A 22,610-nucleotide genomic window follows, 5' to 3' on the forward strand; every position below is an offset into this window, starting at 1 on the left:
TCATACTTTCACTGAAACAGGAAGAAAAAGAAGAAAATACAATCGGTTTTTTGTGCTGATAAATGTAAAACATCTGCCATGTCGAAAGTGCCTGAGCTTGAAGGCAACATGAGTCTAATCATGCGAATCGTGGTTGTGTAATGGTGAAAAACTTACAGCACTGCACAGGCACCTCCAGAGATATGTAGTTCTGTTGACAGATGTGAACAAAAGCAGATGCTAATCTGCAGGGGGCTTTGGAGGAGCTCAGGTCACACACTGACAGGAACTGACTGGGACCCACCTGAAGACACACACAAGACACACTGCATCATTTCCTCAGTTTAATTTCCTCTGCTACATACTTGATTTCATGCTCATGTCACGCAGCACTTAAATGCAATATTTTACTTTTAACCAAACTCATAAAGATTTATTTGGATACTTTTTACTTAAGCTGAAAAAAAAAGCACTTTTATTTTGAAGGATTTCTCTTTGGCCACGTCTGACCTTTTTCTTTTCATGTCCAGCTGATGAATTTATTTTCTTGGCTGTTATCTCCATTACAGGTTAGAGAGGTCAAGGCAGTCTGTCATGTTTTTACAACATCTTATATCCATATCGGGCTAACAACACCAGACAGTGATGAAGCTCATTGATTAACTAATGTACCAAAACCTAAGATAACACAAGGTAGGAAAGTTCTCTTCCTTTTCTACTCACCACCCTGAAACAGGAACTCAGCGGGGAGTCAGGAGAAGAGAACAGGAAGTCGCAGCTCACAGGGCTGCTGGCTGCCTCAGCAAAGTACTTCTTCACACCTGACGGTTCAATATACTCTGGTTTCATCTGGAGACACAGACAGGTGATCAAACTGTAGATCAGAACTGGATGCTGTATACACAACAGCAATTTTCCTCTGACATCACACTCAGGGTGGGAATCTAAATAGCTGTTATAATGTTGTGATGCTGTGTCCCAGGTTTTGGTAGAGAAGTTTAAAAGTATTTTACCACTTCTGGATTGATCAGCAACTCATAAACATCAGAACATATTTCAAGATATCAAAATATTTGATAAGTCATAAGCTACCATCAGATAAGATATTTATCTGATTCCTAACTCACAGTTCTAGCTAGTAATTTTAGCTAGCTAACATTATTGCAAGCTAATAATGCTAGCTAGTTATGTTATCTAGTGACAAAATGTAAGCTAATAAAGTTTATAAGTGATGTTAGCTGGCTAACAGTAATGTAAGATACTAATGCTAGTTAGTAATGTTATCTAGCTGACGTAATGTAAGCTAATATTGTGAGCAATGTTAGCTAGCTTGCAGTAATGTAAGATAAAAATGTTAGGTAGCTAACAGTATTGTAAGCTAATAATTCACTTTGTGTCAATGTTCTTTGATCATTCAATTAATATATGGATCCATATCTATTAGAGGATTAAAAACTTTAAATATCTCTTTAAGGTACATTTACAACAGGTAAAAATGTGCGATTAATTAGCACATTTTTACCTGTTGTAAATGTAACTTAGATAGATAGAGATATTTAAAGTTTTTAATCCTCTTATCAACGGGAATGGACAAATATGCTTCCTTTATGCAAATGTTTGTTTATCATTACTGCAACATTCCAAAACAAAGACAAACACTGTCCAGAATATTCTACAGAATAACCTCAAAGGTACTGCATGCTCAAAAAATATGCTGAAAGCATCACATGGCAATCATCGCATATATCAATGATTCCTGTGAGAAGCACATCACATGTTGACTTACTCAGTCTGGATTAGCCTCTTTCTAGATGCTTATTTATTCCTTCCACAGTATAATTGTTCTCTCTTCTTCACCTTAATTCACATTTTAAATCACAATCTACTTTAATCTGATCTCTTTGCTTTGCTTCAGTCCCTCAACACACCTGCACCTGCTCTCTGCACAGCTGCTGGCTCCGCCCCCTCTTTCTGTCTGTCTCTCTGTCTGCTGTGTTAACTCTCTTCATTAGCAGTCTGTTTCATTAAGTCACAAAACTTAAATATTTTCTCTCGCAATTCAGTTCTCACAGCACGTGAGTCGCGTGTGCACGAGGGACGTTTGCGGTGGTAACTCACATCGACAGTAAATACAAATAACTTTTGTCAAAGCAGGGCTTTGAGGCTGAACTTGCCTTGATTAGTGCCGTTAAAGGGAATGTGCATTAACGCGCTATTAATGCGTTAACTTTGACAGCCCTAATATCTATATATTGTAACCCTCTTAACAGACAAAAGTTTCAGAATTTGTGTCTCATGTTTCCCACCTGCCAGCTGTGGAAAAAACTGTCCATGTTCTCAGCTTGAGATCCATCAGGCAAAGGGAAATCGTTGCCTGCCTCATTGTCATTAGTCCCTAACAGCCCAGTGGACGTGCCTGTGCAGATAAGGAACATATTTATGTGCCTTAGAGTGTTTCTTAACAATGTTAAATTAGCATAAAGAATATTGGTTCGATAGTGAATTTGTCTCACTGAATCTTTAGTTTTCCTACCATGTAACCATCCATCAAGAGTGAAGCTGCACACTTGAAGCAGCAGGTCACATGACACTGACACTCCATTCTGACTGGACACCTGCACAACATTTGACCCTCTTCTGACAGCCACGCCATTGTTCCTTTGAAAAGTGTGCGTTACAGCGTCAATACAGTTGGCCTTCACCTGGAAGACAAACATAGTCTCTTCATTTTACAGACATTTTGAAAGGACTCTTTTAATTCATGTTTTTGGAATTTTGGCGAGTCAAGTTTTCTCCCCAACATTAACACAAACCTGGCCATTTCGCTGGATGTGGATGGTGCTGTTATCCATTCCTATAAGGAGGAAGGTGTTTGGGTCTGAACTGAGCAGCAGGGTGAACGAAGACAGAGCACTGACGTCCTGAGCGAGGAGCAGAGGACAGGAGCCCGGGAGCTCGTACAGGTGACCGTCAAATGTCACCACAAACTGATCTGCCACCAACAGAGCTTGGTCTTAAAGACAGAAACAGAATAATAATCTGATCAATCAGCTGCATAATGCTTACAATTGTGGAAAAACTTAAAGCTAGTGTTACGTCTAAATGGGCTGTCCATGATCTTCCTTTTCAGGCGGTACAGCTCAGCTACAGGTCTGACGGAGGCGAGGCTCTGCAGGGGCCTCAGCAGCCACTCCTCCAGGACGATCTCCACCAGACCGGCCTGGGTCACCCTGGACCAGGGTAGCGATGGCAGCGGTACTGACAGGATCACTGAACATTCACTGGAGAAACAAGATCACTCAGCTGAAAATATCTTAATGTTATCAGTTTGCCTGTCTCTGTTTGGGTCAAGATTTAATTGAAATGTAATGATAATATTTCAAAGTAAGTTAGGGAACTGCAACAATAAAAATAAAGTCACTTACTGAGGATTGAAAGCGTTATGTCGATTTTTATGTCTCCACCAAATTTAGCGTTTTTTTATGTCTTCCCTTTTTCCCCCGTTTCTTACTGTGTGAGATTTGCACGCTAAGACATAATGTACAAAATGTCCCTTTCTTTGATCCCTTTAAGTTGTTCATGAAATTAAGGGGCTTAAGGAGCTTTTCTTCATGCATGTCTCAGACATATGTTGTACCTGGGGGAGAATTTGTAGACAGAGGCCAGTCGTTTCCTGACTCCAGACAGAGCTGTGGTCAACCTGGTCTCCCCCCAATGGTAGGTTTGCTGTCCTGCCTAATACACACAGAACATGAACCATTTGCAGGCATATTAGTATGCAGTGTTGTTTCTTATCTTGGTTATCCTTAGATGTGTACTTCAGAATCAGACAAGCACATTCTGAAAATATCAACAGAATGCTTTAATCAGCCAAAAGGACATAACTAATATCATCTGTGTTTGAACACAAAGCTGGAGAGAGGAATGAGTGTGCAGGTTTCTCACCATATCCAGGGCCACACTGAGCATGGCGACACCGGCCTGAGCGAGCGGCCTCAGCTGAGGGTTTTCCATCACAGCAGGTAGGACCTCAACCAACCCGTCAGTCCACAAGGAAACAGCCTCCCTCCACAGAGCCTCCGGCCTCTGGCCCTTCACATCCTGGTACACTCCTGCCAGAGTGGCTAAAGGCCCTGAGGACAGAGTATAATTCAGTGTCTGGGTTTCTGTTTCATGCATTTAAAGACAAACAATTCTATGATTTTGTTAAAAAAAACAAAAAACTGAATAAAGATGTGAGGGAGATAACGTGCTTCTCATGCGTCATTAAAAAAAAAGAGATAATTAGTTTATAAGTTTGTAATTAGATTTGTGAGGAGGGCGGGGGCTGACTTTGTATCTGGTCTAAGTAATAAGAGGGGCGTCTGTAAATGTGCTGTTGATAATCAACCACAGAAGGTAGTGTACACGCAAACTACTGCGTCATTGTAGCTCGTATTCCTGTAGTACGGAAGCCTAAAGGGGTCTATATTAAAATGGTAACGTAAAATGGTAAATGAAAATGTAATTTGACATTTGTGTCAATTCAGTTTAAATTTTAAGGAAAATCAATAATCCATTTTGCATTTCATTTTCAAAAACTTGAAAGGGAAAAAAGTTTCATTTTATTTTGAAATCCATACTGAGCTGCACAGCAAGTTAAGTCTTTGAAAATGAAATGTCAAATGACTGATGAATGATTTTTAGTTTTAATTTTTGCTTAAATATTTAGTATCTAATAGTTAAGAGGCTACCTTTGCAAAAATGTCATTCTGGAAAAATGCTGAATTATGCAGTTTTCACTTTTTCACTGTGAACAATAAACAAAAATGTGAAACTCATGCAAAATAAGAGAATATCCATTCAAAAGATATGGCCCCTTTAATATAGTCCCCCTCAGGCTTCCATACTGGAGGCCTGTCTGTGTATGAAGGAGAATCTCATTTGTAAACGATGTAAGTTTAAGGGTAACTTCAAAGTAAAAGTACCTCAAAACTTATTTTAAGCCTTGAGAAATGAAGGCGTTGGCCAAACAGAAGCTGCTGAATGTCTCTGCTCTGTCATTCTCATTTTTGATCATTTTGTGAGTCACAGCAGCGTCTCACATACTCACTCCTCAGTTCCTGTTGTCCGAGCAGAGACGCGTGCTGCAGCAGGTGGAGAAAGCGCGGCAGGCTGTCGGTAACGATGCGTCGCAGGAGGCTGCTCTGCCACAGAGCCAACAAACCTCTGTCTCTGTGTCCCAGCAGGGCCTCTGCTCGCTGGGACACATGAAGGGGCACAGCGCTCAGCTCCTGGAGCAGCTCACTGTCTCTGGACTGCAGGGAAGAAGAAGACGTAACTTTACATTACAAAGTACATCCTTACATGATTTGTTAAGCTCTTGATGCTTTTGTTTACATTAGTTGGCTGCAGTAGTTTGTGTGTTGTTGTTACCTGCCGTCTGAACTCAGCGAGGAGATGCTGCAACGTCTTGATTCTCTCCAACAGTTTATTCTGAATCTGAGAGCTCAGATACTGAATCCTTGCCTGTGAAAACAAGAGCATATGGTTTGTGGGTGTCATATTAGCAGAGGATTAAAATGTGGCTACTTGTTAGGTGATACCTCCACTGCAGTCAGACTTTTCAAACAGCCGCTCGCTCTCAGCATCAGCCTCTGGTTGTCCGATCCCACAGACACGCGGCCCAGAGTTTCAGGTCTGCCGTCTCTTTTCTGCACATCCAGCATCAAACTGTGATTTGTTCCCACACAGGCTGTGATGGTGACGTCCTCGCTCAGACCTGGACGAGAACAGATTGAACTCTTCAAAAACATGGTTTTAATATCTTTTTATATTTTTACAATCACTTATTCTGTACTAACCGTTGACATAACCTGCTGTGGTCCTCAGACATCGTCCCTCTACGCTCCCATTCAGCCAGATCTTCTCTCTGCAGTCCAGTCTGGCCTGCACCTGTAGTCCAGACCCCCGCTGCCAAGACAGAGCGCTGGCCCCCAATTCCACACTCCAATTACCCATCCTAGACTGTAAAGTGTACACACATGTTAGTATTCAAAAAAATACTTATTGAGCTTATGTGCCGCTCTACTTCTTTTGCCTGAAAGCAGTAACCTTTTGTCACCGTGATGTCGTCAGACAACCAGCGGACACCACTGTAACCTCTTGTGAAACTACAAAGTGTCGATTTTACCCGAAATGTTTGGTCAGATTTGGCAGTTGTTGGCATTTGTGAGTCACTAAACTTTAGATGTGCTGTCAGGTGGATGTTGTTGCTGAGGCGTGTAGAAAAACCTGTGTGAACACAGCGTTCACAGCAGCCTGCAGACTGAGCTGAGACGCCTGGGGATTACTCCAACACACTTTTACCTATAAATTTGAAACTTCACATCCAACATTGTAACATATATACTGTATATGTCTTAAAATGTGAAACAGCATAATACCTATCTTTAGGAGAGAGTGTTTATTTTCCACAAAAGTTTTTCTCAGAAATATACAGAGCGCAGACAGAGTAGCAGCCACTGTTCAAATAGTGCTTTATAATTCAATTCTAATCATGCCACACAAACAGTCAAATGTAATAATACTAATGCATCCAAAGCTACATGACGTGCCCTTTCAAACTAAAGTCACGTTTCTTAAACCACTAACATTAATGTTAACGCATCACCAGAGGGATGTTCTAGTTGTTTACCTCAGAGAACAGAGACATGTTGTAGCCCTGAGCTGTGGACGAGTTGGTCAGGGCGAAGGTCAAGCTGCACAGGTGGGGCCGCCCCGTCACTGACAGGCGAGACTGAGTGTAAAACAGCTCCTCTGCTGAGTTCACTCTGTGGGATCCTGACCAAGACAAAGTCTGAGGCACACAGAGAGGATAAACAACAGCGATCAAAACACACTGACAGACCATAAATCATTGACATCAACAAATGTGGGAGACAAACGCCATCTATAAACAGTGTGAGACAAGAAGTGATGCAGATGTGTGGACTCACAGGCTGAGGCGGACAGAGGCCCAGCAGCACCGTGTGCTCCAAGCGATCCCTCAGGTTAGTCTGGATCTTAGTGAGGAGTGTTTGTGAAGGACACGGAGTGGGAGACACTTTGTCCAGGCCCACGTTTACCTGAAGGCTGTGCATCCCCCGCGGACCCTTCTAGAAACAGCACAGCCACACAAACGGTTTTATTTCAAAACACCAGCTGCAGACACACAATGAAAGAGCGAGTCAGTACCTGATACTTCATGCTCTGCTTGATGCTCCTGTTGTCCCACCTGAGCTCGGCATTTTGTGAGTACGTGTTTCCCTCCTGACCCACAGACACGCAGCCTTTAACAGAAGACACTGCCACCTACACACACACACACACAAACACACACACACACACACACACACACACACACCATGTCACTAGATACTCTATGAAGACTTATTATTCAAAAGCAGACATCTATGAGGAGTTTTCAAGGTCCCACCTGTTGTGTTGAGAGCATAGACTGTATGGTTGAGAGCAGAGCACACGCCTGCCCCCTGCTGGAGTTGTTCTGCCACTGTCTGTTCAGGATGATGGAGATGTTGACAGGGACCGTGCTGTCCCATGACATGTGGGTCTGCATGCACAGTGACATTTAATAAATAAATAAACATAAAAAAAAAACCACATCTAATTAATTATATAAATCACATGTAATAGATATTTATATTGACATATAAATATTTAAATGCGTAATTTATTTAATTTATGTTGTATGTTTAAGTACGGAGAATCCTTATAGATATTGTAAATAAGAAGTGGACAACACAAGTGAAGCCAACACAGAAGAGCTTTAAACCTGCATTGTTTCTAATGGCCAGCAGGGGGAGACTCCACTGGTCGCAAAAAGAAGTCTGATGAGAAAATGACCCTTGACCTGACTTTATTCCTAACCTTTCTTAAAGTCGAGCTGAAACGGCATTTCGAGAGTATCTAGCTTCCGTATCGTGACGTAGTTCCGAGTAAAACAGGACGTGCAGGCGGGACATATCATTAGAGGGATTTGATTTGATCGTTGAGAAGTGGGCATAGACAGACGCTCTCCACAGCGCAGTAGCTAGCTAACTGACCGAGCGTTCTTGGTGCTCTGCGGCTAAATGTTGCAGATTGATTGGTTGAAATTGTTTGGTGCTAACTTACGTAAGCACGTGTGAAATTTAGTTTTACCGGAAGAAGAAATGATCGGATTTTGATATAAGAAAGAAATGGATTTTCTGTATTTTTTTTTGCCTATATTGTCAAATAGATGCACAATATTACCGGGGATGTGATCTAAAAGGATTAAAATTACATTTTTCATTTCACCTCGACTTTAAACATTTTAAATGTCCTCTAGCCACATTGAACACCACTTTATTGTTTCCAATATATTGTATTTTCTTTTATTAGTTGTCTCTTCTACAAACCGCTGACCCAAACAGCTGATCCGATACCGTGCGCTGCATGCGTAGATATACAGAGCCATTGTGCAGAGTGAGACATAGTGTCAACAGAAAGGGCTGTCTGATGTCCATGTGAAGCGGTGACAACGTGGTCAGGTACTCCTGACCCCGTCTGCAGCCGTGCTTAGCTTTGCATCTGTGTAGGAACTCTCACTGGCTTCTCCTAATAGGAGCCGTGCTCACTGTTATCTACTGTACATAGTACACTTACTATTGATTCATACAACCCCACTTCAAAAAACCTGAACTATTCCTTTAAGGTGAGACTACCCGTGGCTGGCAACTCAATATACCAAGGGCAACCTATTAAGTAGGATAGAGGAGTAGTAATGTGTATCCAACCTGTCTCTGGCAAGAAACAAACAAGATGGTGACGGCCAAAATGCCGAACCCGAGGTTTCAGAAAAGTTGTTTACAAACCAAGTGGCTCATATCAGGGGAGCTACATGATTTTTTTTATAAACAGTCTAAAAGAATTGTTAATTTTGTGGTTCAGTTAAAGTAAACAACATTACTTTCACTGTTTTAAATGATTTAAAATCAAATGACTAATACATTTCATTTTGGGTTAATTGAACAGCTAAGACAAGTTTTTTTTAAACAGTTTAAAATATTAATGTTCAAGTGTTTTGCAGCCTACTGTGTGGCTGCTGCGCTGCTCCCTGTGTGAGCGCTGTGTCAGAGTGTGCAGGCTCATCTGGCTGAGTGTGGAGGAGAACGGCTGCTTCAGCTCCAGTTTGGTCTCATTCATCTCCTCTGAGCGGCTCCACGAGCTCAAAGCTCTGACCTTCAGATAAAAAGAAAAGGTATGTGACCTCAGAGAGCAGAAGATAAATCTAAAACAGCTGCTCAGGCCAGAATAATCATTTGTCTCCATTATATATCTATATATACAGTAATCACCAGATACTTGCTGCTCAAACCACAGCTGTATCTATCTGATTGTACTAAAAATACATGTGTCTCCAATGTAAAAAAGGACATGCAGACATGCGATGTTTTTCTGCAACATCCTTTGTGCGGTTGGTACAGTCTGACCTGCTCCAGACGTCCGTGCCTCATCCAGCCCAGTAACACACTGTCCAGGTGGCCCTGTGAGAAACGCTCGAGTGTCACCTCCAAACTGGTCCAGCGAGGAACACAGCTGATCTGAACTGAAGTCAGGGACACAACAAAGACGTCATTAAAATCAGATGTAAAAAACTGTTCGGCATGGTGGAAAGAGGTTGTAACTCTCTTTACTCTTCAGTGTCTGGTTCCCCAGCTCGAGTGCAGGAGGAGCAGAGTAGAGACCAGACACGCTGAACTCCTGGTTCCCCCACACAGCTCCGTGTTGAACCTGGTAGCTCCAGTTTCTGGACTCATACACCGTCCTGACAGCGACGGTCCGGGGGAGAGGCTTCAGCTAGAGAACAGAGGCAGTCACTGAAACTTTTAGGAAGTGGGTACGTCTCAATGTTGATGTTTACAAAGAGGGGGTTACACTCAGAAATACCTGTGGGTATGAGTGCTTGAGCTCTATATTCTGTCTGTATCCGCTCTCTATAGCTGCAAGCTCCCCCAGAGCCCACAGCCTCCTCCTGCCCGACAACACCTCCATTAAACCTCCCACACTGGACTCAGACTGGTTCAGCTGGAGAGAGGGAAAAGACACAGTTACAGATGCATATAAAAGAACAATGACTCCGATGCACAGATGTTGCAGAACGTGAACCCACCTGAGAGCGGACGTTGAGCTGAGGAGGCAGGTAAACCAACATCCTGGGAATATTCTGGACCATCTTCACCATCAGGTCCTTGCTGGACAAAAGAACACCTGTCACTTTAAATGTGTGTGTGTATGTGTTTTATTTACAGCATCTGATGTGGTTTCTGTAAGCGTGTGTTCACAGTTACCTGTGAGGCTGCTGGTGCCCCTGGATGATGAGCGCCAGTGAGGCGGTGCGTTCAGGGTTCACAGCCACAGAGCACCTCAGCTGTGACTCTGTCATTCTGCCCCAGGCCTCCACCTGCATCCACAGTCACAGACGGTCAGCACAGAGGAGGAAAGTTGTGGGGATTCTTAGTATTTGTTTTCCTCACCTGTAAGGTGGGACTAGATTGTCCCTGCATGGTGTGTCTCAGTGTGACTCTGGCCTCTTTGGACCCCCCATGGGCCCCCCAGCCTCCTACATCACCTACTGCTACCACTCTCCAGTTGTTCCTGTGAATGTCGACTGAGGCGCTCCGCAGAGGACCTGCAGAGAGGACCGGAGGAGTGAAGTTAAAGGTAAAGCAATAGTACTTTGCAAAAAATATATTGGTGTTTTACCTGTGCGTTTTTATATTATATAATTATTTTGCTTTATTTAATTTTTGAACTGTAATAACTTGGAATCCACGGTTAACAATGATCGATTGGTCTTTAGTTAATAGTGACACCTGCTGGACAGTCTTTGACTCTGCAGCTGATTGTCAGGATTTAAGGCAAAACTTGACAATGAAACAGAAAGGGAAAACATAAATAAAGGGTTGCCCAGTCATAAAATAAAATAAAAATTAAGCTAAAACACACAATCACGAAACCAACTCTACGTTCAATCTGACCTTTGAACTGAGCAGTCAGAGTAGCGTCCAGACTCTGCTGTGTTCCTGTTAGATTAGAAGCTGGAGGAGAGTAGGAGAGCAGCAGGGCCAGACGTCCATCAGACACGCTGACATTCAAACCAGAGGCAAGCAGCTTGTGTCTGTCCAGAGAGAGCTGAGCTCGGGACTGAAGGCGAGGAAACACTCCCTGGATCGAACACAGGCCCTGGGAGTAGAAAATGAAAACGAGGTTCAACAAACCCGTATAATGTAAAAAAATGTATATATATATATACTGTGTTACCTCTATATTAAGTGGAAGTCCTCTGTCCTGTAGCCACGTCCAGCTGTGCCACACAGTTCCTCTTATCTCTTGAGACACAGGGAGACATTTCATCTTCAGTCGTACTCCTGCCTGTTGACCTCCAAACTGCAACTGTAAGTTGAAGGCCTTCCCCTCTGCAGACCCAAACTCTACCTGCGCACACAGTAACAATATTATTAGTGGGAATCCTGATTCAGCATTCACACTATTGTTATCCTGTTCTCTATTTTTATTTTTCTTATTATTATTCTTCTGTACGTTTTTCATCCTGCACTTTTATAACTTTTACTAGACTTAGACTTGATTTTTACTTTAAAATGTTCACAATTCTTTCAACTATTTAACTTGAATTCACTTGTTTGCCATCTTGTACAGTTTTGGAATAATCGCTGTTTAAGTTTACGCTGTTTTTAGCCTGTTTCACATTTTAACATTAGTGTGTGTTGTGCGGAATCTTCCGGGCCAGAGTGGGTGATGTCATCATGAGAGTGGGAGGAATTTTTTAAATATTTCAAACTTCTTCCAAATAAATTCCTCCTCAGCCCACAATTTTCACTCCACACACATAATTTTACCCTCAAAATGCAGTAAATGTTCTCCTCTACAAGTGATAATCTTTTGAAGCCAAACGGATAAACAGTTTTGGCACAATGAGCTTCAAAGCAACAGGAGGCCCCAAAAACTCTCCATCAACCGCAACGTTAAATTTGATGGCCAACCACTTGGGAGTACTTTAGTATTTCGCTGCGGGGCCCACATTTCTGTCATCACAGACATAAAAAACACATCTAAATGTTCAGCAGACTCTTGCTGATACTTGCTACGATTACACCTTAAAATGAGCACTTTTTAGACACAAGTTTTCAGCTTTTCTGCACTTAAATCTACCGTCTGAGCTGGCTACGCTGCTGTCAGCAATGTCTTGCAATACCATTTCAGCTTTCAGCATTCCCAAGAATTTTCTGCCAGGAAATGCAGTTTCTTTCTAGCTCTTCATAGAGATTATACAACTTCATTAAACAAGCTGTATTAATGCAATCAGCTGTAAGTACTTGATGGGTTACATCTATAGGTTGGTAACCTGGATGCTGTTGTTTGCAGGGACTCCCAGTTTCTTCAGATAGTTCACTGTGTGAGTAAATCGACTCTTTACTCTGATCGTCTCAAGCGTCTTGAACACCGTCATCTCTTGAGTTACCTGTAAAACATTCAAAGAATCACCTGCAGCTGCTGTTTTATAGAGCATTTAACTAAACATGGCCAAAAATAAAAGCCCTTCTCCATCTGGTTTCTCTTTAAAGAGCAGAGCAGCACATGTAATACTTCATCTCATTAAACACCCAAATAAAATGTCTCATAGATAATAAATGTTGCATACTACCTTTTGATTTCCTGAACTGTTGTGTAAGAGGTAAAAGTACGAGCCATTACTGTGACTCCTGGAGTGCATTGTTACTGCAGCACTAACAGGGACTCCCAGCATCTTTAGCAGGGGCACAGAGTGGTTCAGATTTAGCATGGCTTCATTGATAACCTGAAAAAGCAAAAACATTGAATTATGATCATGTTTAATCTCTGATAATACATAAATCAAAGTGGAATTAGTGACAGACACGACATGATTTTAATTCTTGCTGTGAACGCTCCTTCCTGAATATCAATGTCACAAAAACCAAAGAAATGATTATTGATTTCAGAAGAGCATCTTCCCCTGGTCCCCCCTCCTTTATCAACAACCAGGCTGTCGAGATGGTGGAACAGTATAAGTATCTGGGGACAATTATTGATAATAAACTGACTTTTGATGCCAACTCTGACGCCATATGCAAAAAAGCCCACCAACGGATGTACTTTTATCGTAAGCTGAAAAGTTTTAATGTTGACAGCTGTTTTATGAGAATGTTTTATTCTTGTTTTATTTACTCTGTTTTAACATTTTCTTTTATCTGTTGGTTTGGGTCTCTTTCTCTTAAAAATAGGAAAAGGTTGGAGAACATTGTAAAAGTGTGCAGTAAAATTGCTGGCGTTAGTCTTAAGGACCTATCTTTTTTATACAGAGCCAGAGCCACTATAAAGGCACAGGCTATCTTAGTTGATTGCACCCATCTGCTCTTTGCGGCATACAAGCTGTTGCCATCTGGGCGCAGGTATGCACTGCCGGGGTGTAGGACTAACCGCCTTAAAAACTGTTCCTGCCACCATCAGACTCCTCAACGAGATCATGTAGCATGTGTTTTTACCTGTGATTACTGTGTACTGTGTTTTTGTCTGTTTGTGTTTTTTTGTCCTGCTGGCTGTAAAAAGAATTGCCCCTCTGGGATAATAAAGTTTACCTTACCTTACCATATTTTTATAGACTTGCTTGTAAATGATGTCTTTTTATTTCTTATTTCTTGTTATTGCTTTTACTCTTTGTAGCTATACAGTATATTTATTTATATATATATATATATATATATATATATATATATATATTTTCATTTTTGCTGCATTGCCCTGTTATTACATGTTTTGTACTCTTGGTTTGGCTCTGTCCTTTGGCTTTGTGCTTCTCTGTTTACAGGTTGATTGTTGTTTGTTTGTAAAGATTTTCAGTAATTAATAACACTGTGTAGGCAGCTAAATGTACAAAGAATGCAAGTCCTATACAAATGTCCCTACAGGGACAATGAAGTGTATTGTACCATATCGTATTGCATCGTATCGCATCGTATCGTGGTGCGTAAGGGCTGTGGGCGTATGCTGTTACAGCTGATAGTAAAATAACCACAAAATGAAAACAATTAAGGGAAAAACAAAAAGACAGGGTTGTTGTCTGCAAGGCACTGGGGCCCAAAAGCTATTGTGGTACTGCAGTGTCTGACCTTGTTGGTTTGGTTTCTGTTGTTGTGTTGCCTCCTGAGTATCATATTTTTGCATGTTTGTCAAGAAAAGATTGATTTTATAGATCGCCTTATTTAAGAAAAGTAACTCATTAACAAGGTGCACTCTGCCTGTAAGTTTACTGTTGATTAAGATTGGACGACTGTTACAATGGTGAAGTGACTTATCTCAGTTGTGAGAGTTCAGATGTCCTACTGTTGAGAGGGACATTAAAGGTGTACCAAAATACAGCAGAAGGTGTCCCTGTAGACTTGCTTTACCCACATCCTGAAGGTATAATTAATTTAGTATATAAAGTATGTAGTTAATGTAAGACAACCCAGTGTTATAATATCTCCCACAGTTACACCGGGGACAGCTTTACATTAATATTCCATCTTTGTGTTCAATGCAGTACAAGTGAAGGTGAATTTTGTCACATTTCAAGTTCTGATAACTGTCAGTTTTTAAACAGTTTTAGTGTATTTCCAAACCTGAGTTTTCTTTAGAGCCAATGACACCTGTAGCTCCTTGTCATCTATCGCCATGGAGACCTGAGATTTGGCAAGAGTTGGTGAGACAACCAATAACCCAGTGGACTGAACCCTGTCAGGACTTCCCCACTCCTACAAGCATGATTAGAAAGAAACATAATAAAATGGCAGGCAGCGCGATGAATATGAATGAAATGAGTCACTATCAGTGTTGAGTTTACCCGAATCACTGTGCAGTTGTTGTGATACACCAGCGACCCCTGCAGGCCAACCTGTGACATCACAGCTCCACTGACTCCTACAGCACACTCGCCCATCTGAATGAGGGCTTCACTGTCATACTGTTGTTTTGTGGCTCTGCTGGTGACTCTCAGCCTGCAGAGCTGGGGTAAATGTCTGATGGAGGGAAGGTTGTGACTGAGTTCGCCCTCCACACTCAGCTCTGGCCAGGCCCTTGCATTCAGCCTCAGGAAACCCCTTTTACCCTCCAGATTGGTGTCAACAGTGAAGGTCCAGATCCCTTGAGGGTCCTGCCACACTGAGCCGTTTAAATGAGCCTAACATGGACAGAATAAAGACGTCATTATGATAGATAGTGATAGCAAATTAAACAAAAAATAAACAAATGTTTATCAACGTCTTAATTACTTTGTGAAGGGAATAGTGATAAGAATAAAGGTATAATACAACAAAGTATAGTATATATTTGTCTATTGCTCATTAATACAATGATTAAGACCAAACAGGAGATTCTTTCATGTGTAGTTTTGATCCACCAAGGAGGAAGCGGGCACAGTTATATTTTTGACTGTAACGTCAAAGATGGTGGAATCCAATTTGTAATGTTGTTCGGGGAGTTAACTCAAAATATTGATCTCATGTATCATACAACTTATATACTCAAAATACAGCTGTGAACATTGAGACATTTAAGAGTCTACTTCTAATTAAAAAAGGAATCTCAAATACTTACAAACTATACTAATAAATAAATCAAATTACATAGTAAGTAGTACTAACATCTTTTGCACCACATATTATCCTGACTAATGATGCAACATCTCAACTTCAAAATGGTCTTTTTTGCTTTCAGAGTTAAAACATTACTACTTTTAGGGTGAGGAATGCTTAATTTTAGGTGTGGGTTTGATGTGGTTCAGGTCAGGATTAATGATGATGGATTGATCGAATGACTCTGTTATCACAAAGGGGACACATTTTCAAATACAAAAACAACAGAGGAAAAACTAGTAAAAGACAGAATCCACACATGACTGACGGCAATAAAGATGATGTGATATCACAACTTTGGTAACGTTGGTGAAAAGTGCTAAAAAAACACAGCAACACAAAATAATTTAATGGAGCTAAATTTCATATTTTCAGCACCAGCTGTGGTCGAATACAGTACAAAAAATGATGTGCAATACACCTAACTGATATAAATGTTGTGATGGCAGATGAGTCTGAGGGCGTGTCAGTGGCGGTGCAGCAAATACAAAATTGGCCGTGAAGCCTCGTCATAAAAATTATTATAACTCTGTCGTACATCATCATTTATCTGCACCAAATTTCAAATTGCCTGTGCTTGATAAAAGTAAAAGGAGTAAAATACAGTGGATGGACACAGTAGGTAAAATATATTCCATGGAAAGACACTTTATCTAAGGACTAAAGCACGGACCCTTGACCAACGCTTTAGGAAAGTGGACTGAATATTGAAAAAGGCAGGGCAAAAGACTGGATGAAGAGAAAATAACAATTCAATAAATAAAAAGTTTAAAAAAATATACTGTATATATTGTAAAAATCAGTGTATTATAGTCACTTTCCAGGGGTCATACTTGAACGAACTCCTCCTAGAATGTATTTTTCCTCTAAGTTGCTTAAAAGATTAAATAAAGCTGCATCATCTGCATCATTTCTCATACCGGCCTGATGTTCTTTTAAAGGTGCATTATCCCACCACATTTTGCCAAAATCCCCCTGAAGTGGTGAAACATTTACCTAGAATAATATAACTTTTCATCTGTGCTTGCAGGAGAATCACAGGTGTAATTAACGATTGCTGAGTTCATTTGAGTGTCCAATTTTGCACTCTTAATTATGTAATTAATTACACCTGTGCTGTTTCTAACATGTCAAAATATCTGCAATAAAAAGGTCTATTGTCGCTAGGTATAGTTAGCTTAGCAGCTTATTCTATTTTAATCTAACCATTGACTGTATGAGGAAAATGCTCACATCAAATAGGATTATTTAAGTGTAAAACATGCTGAAAACACAGTTTGATACGACATTTAGCTACATTAAAGCTTAATAATCATCCACATAAACCTTCAGTACCTGTAACATTGGGCACGTTGACTCCAGAGCCCACATCCACTGCCTCCTTCCTTTCTTTTCTATGACTCTATCGGCCCTGATTGAACACGTCCCAGCTTTAATGAACAGGGCCCCCGCCTGGTCAGGGCCCACAGGAGGAGTAGCTTCTATAGTGATCGTCTGCGGAACGCCGTGGCTGTGCAGCCCGGCAAAAGAGTGTGTGAGGGTCCCAGAGAGATGAGGAGGCCTGCAGGACTGACTCAGCTGCAGGGAGACGTCCTGCTCGTCAGCCCTCAGAGAGGAGGTCAGGGTGAGCTGGCAGGAAGAGACTGACAGGAGGCCCTGAAGAGCCATGGACACTGGGAGGACGGTCCCCTGAGGTGAAGACATACGTGGACCAGTTACATCCTTTATACACTGCTACAGCTATATAGAGGGTTATATCAAAAAGTAAGGCAGTTTGTGTTGTGTTCTAGGGTTGAAGTTTGGAAATTGAATGACTTCACATTGTAGATTCAACCTATGGCAGAGTTGTGTTTCTCAGGATTTAATGGCAGTCTTCAGGTCATGACGAAGTAAAAAATGTAGTTGCTATAATTTCACATTCGGGGATTTTTCCAAGTAAATATGTAAGTTTCTCTTTGTCTGTTATGTCACACCGTATGTTATCTCTCTATGTCTCTCATTAAAGGATAACTTTTTTTCAGCCAAGACCCTATTTTTATTTTTATGTGTTTGTGTGTAAGTGACTAGTGGAGCCAACAATGATTGAAATCGATCCAGTATTCAGGGAGGGAGCACCGGCCGGCAGCCGCCAAATGAGATACAACGTAACTAAACGGGGACTGCGCATACGCCAATATACAGCCACTAAAAGCACTTGTTTTTGCTACTGACAGGCTCAGATGTTATAATAAGTGTCTGACAACACTGTGGCAGCCATGCTGCTTTACCTTATGCTCTCTGTTGTTGTCTGTAACCAAGTCTCGCTCATGGAGAAGTCTCACGGTGAAATCTCGCACGAGACCGTAGTTGTTGCAGGAAGAAGGAGAGAGGAGTGAGAGAAGACTCCCTCCCTGAATACTGGATCGATTTCAATAATTGTTGGCTCCACTAGTCACTTACACACAAACACATGGGAAAGTAGGGTCTAGGTTGAAAAATCCCAAAGTTATCCTTTAAGTCAAATAGGGCTGGTAGGACTCTAGCCTGGCAGCTGTATCATCTGTTGTGTTGTTCTGCTCTCCTGCTATGATAAATGAGCTGCAGCTCGACCTTCAAACAGACAGGAAACTATTTCAAAGAAGGCTGTGCTAACATGGACAGAGATGAGTCATGTACAAAAGCTCAGTTCTTCTAACTGTGATGAAAGAAATGACAACGTGCTGTCACAGTTAGAGGCAACAGTAATATTTACCACTTAAACATGTTAGTTTATTCAGGTTTGCACTCGCTATATAAGACAGAAGAGATAGATGTTCTTACCTGTAGCGCAGGACAGTCGTTGGTCACATTTACAGAGTAAGAAGACTCTTCCTCTTCTGTCTGTGTTTTAGATTTCCCTAAATTACCCCTGAAATAACAACGTCCCAGCTCCAGGCCGACCTCCACAACGGGCACATGTGTAGCTGAAACATTCAGTGTTAATCCTCCGTGGGTGGGAAATCCCAGCGTCTGTATGGCCTCTATAGAGTGCTGTATGGATGCTTTCAGATTAAAGTGCGGGTCACAAGTTAAATGCAGACTAAGGCGGCCTTTCTGTTCGCCCTCAGCCTGAAGAACAGTGCTGAAGTTTGTGGAACATCCAGAGCGGGTGATGGAGACGTTGGCTGAAGTCTGTGATGGCAGGAGACTCTACGTAAGAAAAATATAAAATATAAAGAAAGATTACAACCAGGACTATTCTTCACTCCTTCCAAAGAAATTAGCTAAAAGTTGTCATTATGTAAAGTTGTGTTGTCAAAAAATGAACAGGCGGACACACGTAGGCTACAGTGCTACAGAAACAGTACAGCTTCACAAACATACTTCTAAATCAAAAATTTACAGAAATAAACAAACAAGACCATAACTGAAGGAACAACAGACTTAACTTGAGTTCTTTTGCAGAACTAAGTAGTCTGTTTGGTTGCTTTATGAGATCAAGGTACTCTAAAGTGAAACACAAGTACAGTTAACGCACTGAAAAACTATGGAATAAAATGTAGTAAAGAAAAGACAGGTGGAAAAATCCTTTCACAGAAAGCAGCTAGGTAAATGTTTAGCATGAGTCTGCGGTCAGTCTAGCTGTACGGAGAGCTAAATGCTAAAGTAAACATGCTAACTTTCTACTGAGACAATGCTAGCATGCTGTTGCTGTTGCTATTTTATTTTATTTTATTTTATCTTTTAGTTAAATTAATTCTCTTTTCTATGTTCATGTGAAAGACATTCATCAATTTGTTTTCTGGAGCTAGGTGGGTACAAATTTCACTCTACATTGTATCGTATTACATGTCCCATATCTTTGTTCGACATGTTAGCATGCTAACACTTCCAGTAGCACTAAACAAGAAGTACAACTGACGCTGTCAACTCATGTAATTAGTTTTGCAGGTATTTGGTCATAAAGCCAAGTACTGTACAAATACAATTTTGACCTGATAATATTGACACTGGAGAAAAAGCTCAAGGATTACCAAAGCTATCCTGTTTATCTGTAGGTACCAAAATTCATTGCTATCCATCCAGTAGCTGTTGGGATGTTAAGGTATGGACCGGAGTGGTTGATGCCAACACACAGACCAACATAATATCCCTAAAACCACTAGTGTAGCTAAAATCCCTTATTAATCTACAGTTCATTTCAACTATGGTCTTGTTAATTCACTTTCATACAGTGTTGGTTTTATCAATGCAACTTGAAAAGTAGAAGAAGGATAAGAGTCATCTCCAAGATGAAGATGTTTCTTTTGTTTTCCTTCTGATGGGAAACAAGTTTCCTGATACTTTTCCTTGTTTCCTGTCTAACCTTCAGTAAGACACATTGTTGATGGACAAACAAACTCCAGGTTTCCCTCTTGGGCTCTCCTTTTCTGTGTTGATTTCCCAGGAGAACCACGGAGCACACATCACTTTGCACTTCCAATTCATCTTGACTTGCTGTGGTCGACATGCTAACATTTAGCTCCCCTGGTAACGCAGTAGTGTCAATGTTTTGCTGAATCATGACCCTCAAAGAGGTAGACGGCTCCCAGGCAGCGGTCATGTTGATCAGGGCAGAGCGGGTGTTGAAAGAGACTCGAGCACTTCCAGAGAGGGAGGTATCACTGAGCTGACCTGACCCCTGGAGGTCCACTCTGTTTGGGATGATGGAGGTAAGAGAGGCCCAGTGATGCTGGAGAGTCCAATCTAATTCAGCTCTTTGGTTCTTTAGCAGTGCAGACAGGAGGCACTGTAAGGAGTCATGCTCGTTTTCTAAACCCAAAGAACATTTGAGTCCATCTTTCCCTGCTAGTGCATGTACTGTTAAAGAGGTTTTATGTGGTACACCCCCCTCAACTCTGTTAATCTGAACCCACTCCAGCCTCCCCAGCCCTTTGCACCGGGCAGACACCAACAGACTCGAAGTGACTGAGTCCCATGTTACCCTGACATCTGCCCAGATGTGACACCAGCTTTCCAACCTCATCCGACCTGTCACCTCGGCCTTGTGAGTCGAACTGCTTCGCCCAAACTCAAGCAGTCCGTGCCAGCCATACAGCCAAGGCCTCTCCAACCTCAGTCCCACATTCAGGTCCATTATCCAAGGGCCAACAACCAACCCAATCCCTAGGGCCCACCTCTGAGGCCCAGGCCGGAGCAGGAACCTGAGACTAGATTTAGTGGGCACGCCCAGATAAGTCAGCAGCAGCACTGAAGAATGATTGAGGTTAGCTCTGAGCTCCTTCTGGCCATTGGGACTGTAACATCCTTTAGCTTGAGCACTAAGGCTAACATGAGTGAGCGACAGGCCATAGCAGAGCCTGTTGTGTGGTCTATAGGAGCGAAAGACTCGTACCTCCACAGGGCGACCTGCAACATTTCCATAGAACTGGGCTGAGAGTCGGTCTGCGGTGGCGTCCCCTGTGCAGTTCATCTGTGAAAACAAAACCCCCTGTTGGCAAAGTTTGTTTTCTAAAGAAGAAAGTAAAGAAGGAATTTTGGGGAATTACTGAACTTTAGACCGGCAACATTAAAATGTTCAGCACCCCCACTCTGACCTGAGCCATCATTATAAAACAACAAGGTTTTAATGTTTAAGCAATAGCCTACTTCTGTTTTCTTCTTAGTGCTTTATTTGATACTACTGATCATGGTGTGCTATTTGACATGCAGGAAGTGGTGGTACACAATTTTAAAGGATTATTGGAAAGTTTGCTATTTTCTTTTTTGCAACAAGAAAGATGAGAGAATTGATACTCATGTCATTCTGCACCTGGCGCTGTCCAAAGGTAGCAAAATAAAAGCACCTCTACAGCTAATTAATGAGCTTTACTCCTCAACTGGTTTAGGTTTGTCATGCAGCATACAAATATTGTATTAATTTGAGGGTGTAACAGTGCAAAGTTACGTGCGGTGTTCCTCAGGAATCAATCCTCGGACCCTCTTTGTTCAAATTATAAATTAATTAATTTATAGCTTCAAATAGCTATATTTGTTATCTATACTGGCAACACATGGCTTGATGTTCTCAACAGTGACGCAGGTCCTGTTGATTAACTGACAACTCAATGTACTAAAGACATTAATGTAATATTCACAATGATGTAATTATTATGGGTGTATTAAAGACAGTTAGGTACTACATTCAGGGAACAACATGTCCTTTCCATTGTTACATCCAGTTTTGGGATGTAACAATGGAAAGTTAAGTGCGGTGTTCCTCAGGGATCAATACCTTTATTCTCAAATGTTAAAGTTTTATTTTTTCAGTCAAAAGCAAAAATCTGAAAATAAATAATAGAATATTTACCTGTAAAGAGGAGGGTATGAGTCCCTGGAGCAGATAAATATGTTGCCATAGAGACACTGCCAATATAGTTGTGCTGTTTTTTGATCCTACATTAAAAAGGACATCGACTGTTCTCTCGTCTTCCATGTGAAGGATCAAACCTGTGTCCAATCTTTCTGTTTCTAACTAACAGTGGGAAGAAAAACATAAACATACAGGAAAGTCAAAAGGTAGGTGCATATAATCTGAGAAACAGAACATATTGATACATTTGAGTTTCTCAATAATAAAACAACTTGCTAGAGATGGAAAATAGATGACAGTCATGCACCTGGTAATGTGCTTTGGCTTGCATGGAGCTTGATACGCCTCTTTTCAGCAGGGCTTTGACTTGATGCTGCAGCCTAGAGAAGTACTCCCATCGTGGGATAACCTTGTCCGTTTTTCCTCCATTAAACTCAGCTTTTACATTTTCAGGTCCGGCCTGCAACTCTGCCTGGACTGACAGTCGACCATCAGCTTTGACCCACCTACCCTGGGCACTACTGTTGGCAGGTACACCTGTATCCAGAAGACAACAAAAATAAGAGACCTTAAGGAATTATAATGTATAAAATGTAAAATAATTAAAA

General features: G+C 41.4%; 1 protein-coding gene and 1 long non-coding RNA gene across 2 annotated transcripts in view; both read right to left on the bottom strand.

Annotated features, from left to right (window-relative positions):
- LOC138611208 (uncharacterized) overlaps positions 1-22,610 on the bottom strand; it is a 39,609-nt gene continuing 16,999 nt past the window's right edge. Inside the window, exons 37-65 of the mRNA XM_069684183.1 lie at positions 22,310-22,539; positions 17,028-17,381; positions 15,050-15,238; positions 12,794-12,859; positions 11,022-11,226; positions 10,518-10,672; positions 10,332-10,444; positions 10,154-10,235; positions 9,931-10,068; positions 9,678-9,840; positions 9,474-9,589; positions 9,076-9,222; positions 7,436-7,570; positions 7,195-7,311; positions 6,957-7,115; positions 6,656-6,817; positions 5,823-5,985; positions 5,565-5,740; positions 5,395-5,487; positions 5,072-5,276; positions 3,925-4,112; positions 3,617-3,714; positions 3,076-3,260; positions 2,793-2,992; positions 2,513-2,681; positions 2,286-2,395; positions 703-828; positions 157-283; positions 1-11 (exon numbers count right to left, since the gene is read on the bottom strand). Coding sequence (XP_069540284.1) covers positions 1-11; positions 157-283; positions 703-828; positions 2,286-2,395; positions 2,513-2,681; positions 2,793-2,992; positions 3,076-3,260; positions 3,617-3,714; positions 3,925-4,112; positions 5,072-5,276; positions 5,395-5,487; positions 5,565-5,740; positions 5,823-5,985; positions 6,656-6,817; positions 6,957-7,115; positions 7,195-7,311; positions 7,436-7,570; positions 9,076-9,222; positions 9,474-9,589; positions 9,678-9,840; positions 9,931-10,068; positions 10,154-10,235; positions 10,332-10,444; positions 10,518-10,672; positions 11,022-11,226; positions 12,794-12,859; positions 15,050-15,238; positions 17,028-17,381; positions 22,310-22,539 — 4,382 coding nt within the window. The remainder of the gene's footprint in view (positions 12-156; positions 284-702; positions 829-2,285; positions 2,396-2,512; positions 2,682-2,792; positions 2,993-3,075; positions 3,261-3,616; positions 3,715-3,924; positions 4,113-5,071; positions 5,277-5,394; positions 5,488-5,564; positions 5,741-5,822; positions 5,986-6,655; positions 6,818-6,956; positions 7,116-7,194; positions 7,312-7,435; positions 7,571-9,075; positions 9,223-9,473; positions 9,590-9,677; positions 9,841-9,930; positions 10,069-10,153; positions 10,236-10,331; positions 10,445-10,517; positions 10,673-11,021; positions 11,227-12,793; positions 12,860-15,049; positions 15,239-17,027; positions 17,382-22,309; positions 22,540-22,610) is intronic.
- On the bottom strand, positions 18,761-22,107 carry LOC138611994 (uncharacterized). Its single transcript, XR_011309620.1, has 3 exons — positions 22,000-22,107; positions 21,046-21,123; positions 18,761-18,860 (listed from the first exon to the last, which is right to left on the bottom strand). It is a non-coding gene; the product is annotated as an uncharacterized lncRNA (long non-coding RNA).

The sequence above is a fragment of the Semicossyphus pulcher genome, unplaced genomic scaffold, assembly GCF_022749685.1.
Source record: "Semicossyphus pulcher isolate SPU_LCO1_2020_fin unplaced genomic scaffold, fSemPul1.0.p SCAF_7, whole genome shotgun sequence".
NCBI lineage: Eukaryota > Metazoa > Chordata > Actinopteri > Labriformes > Labridae > Semicossyphus > Semicossyphus pulcher.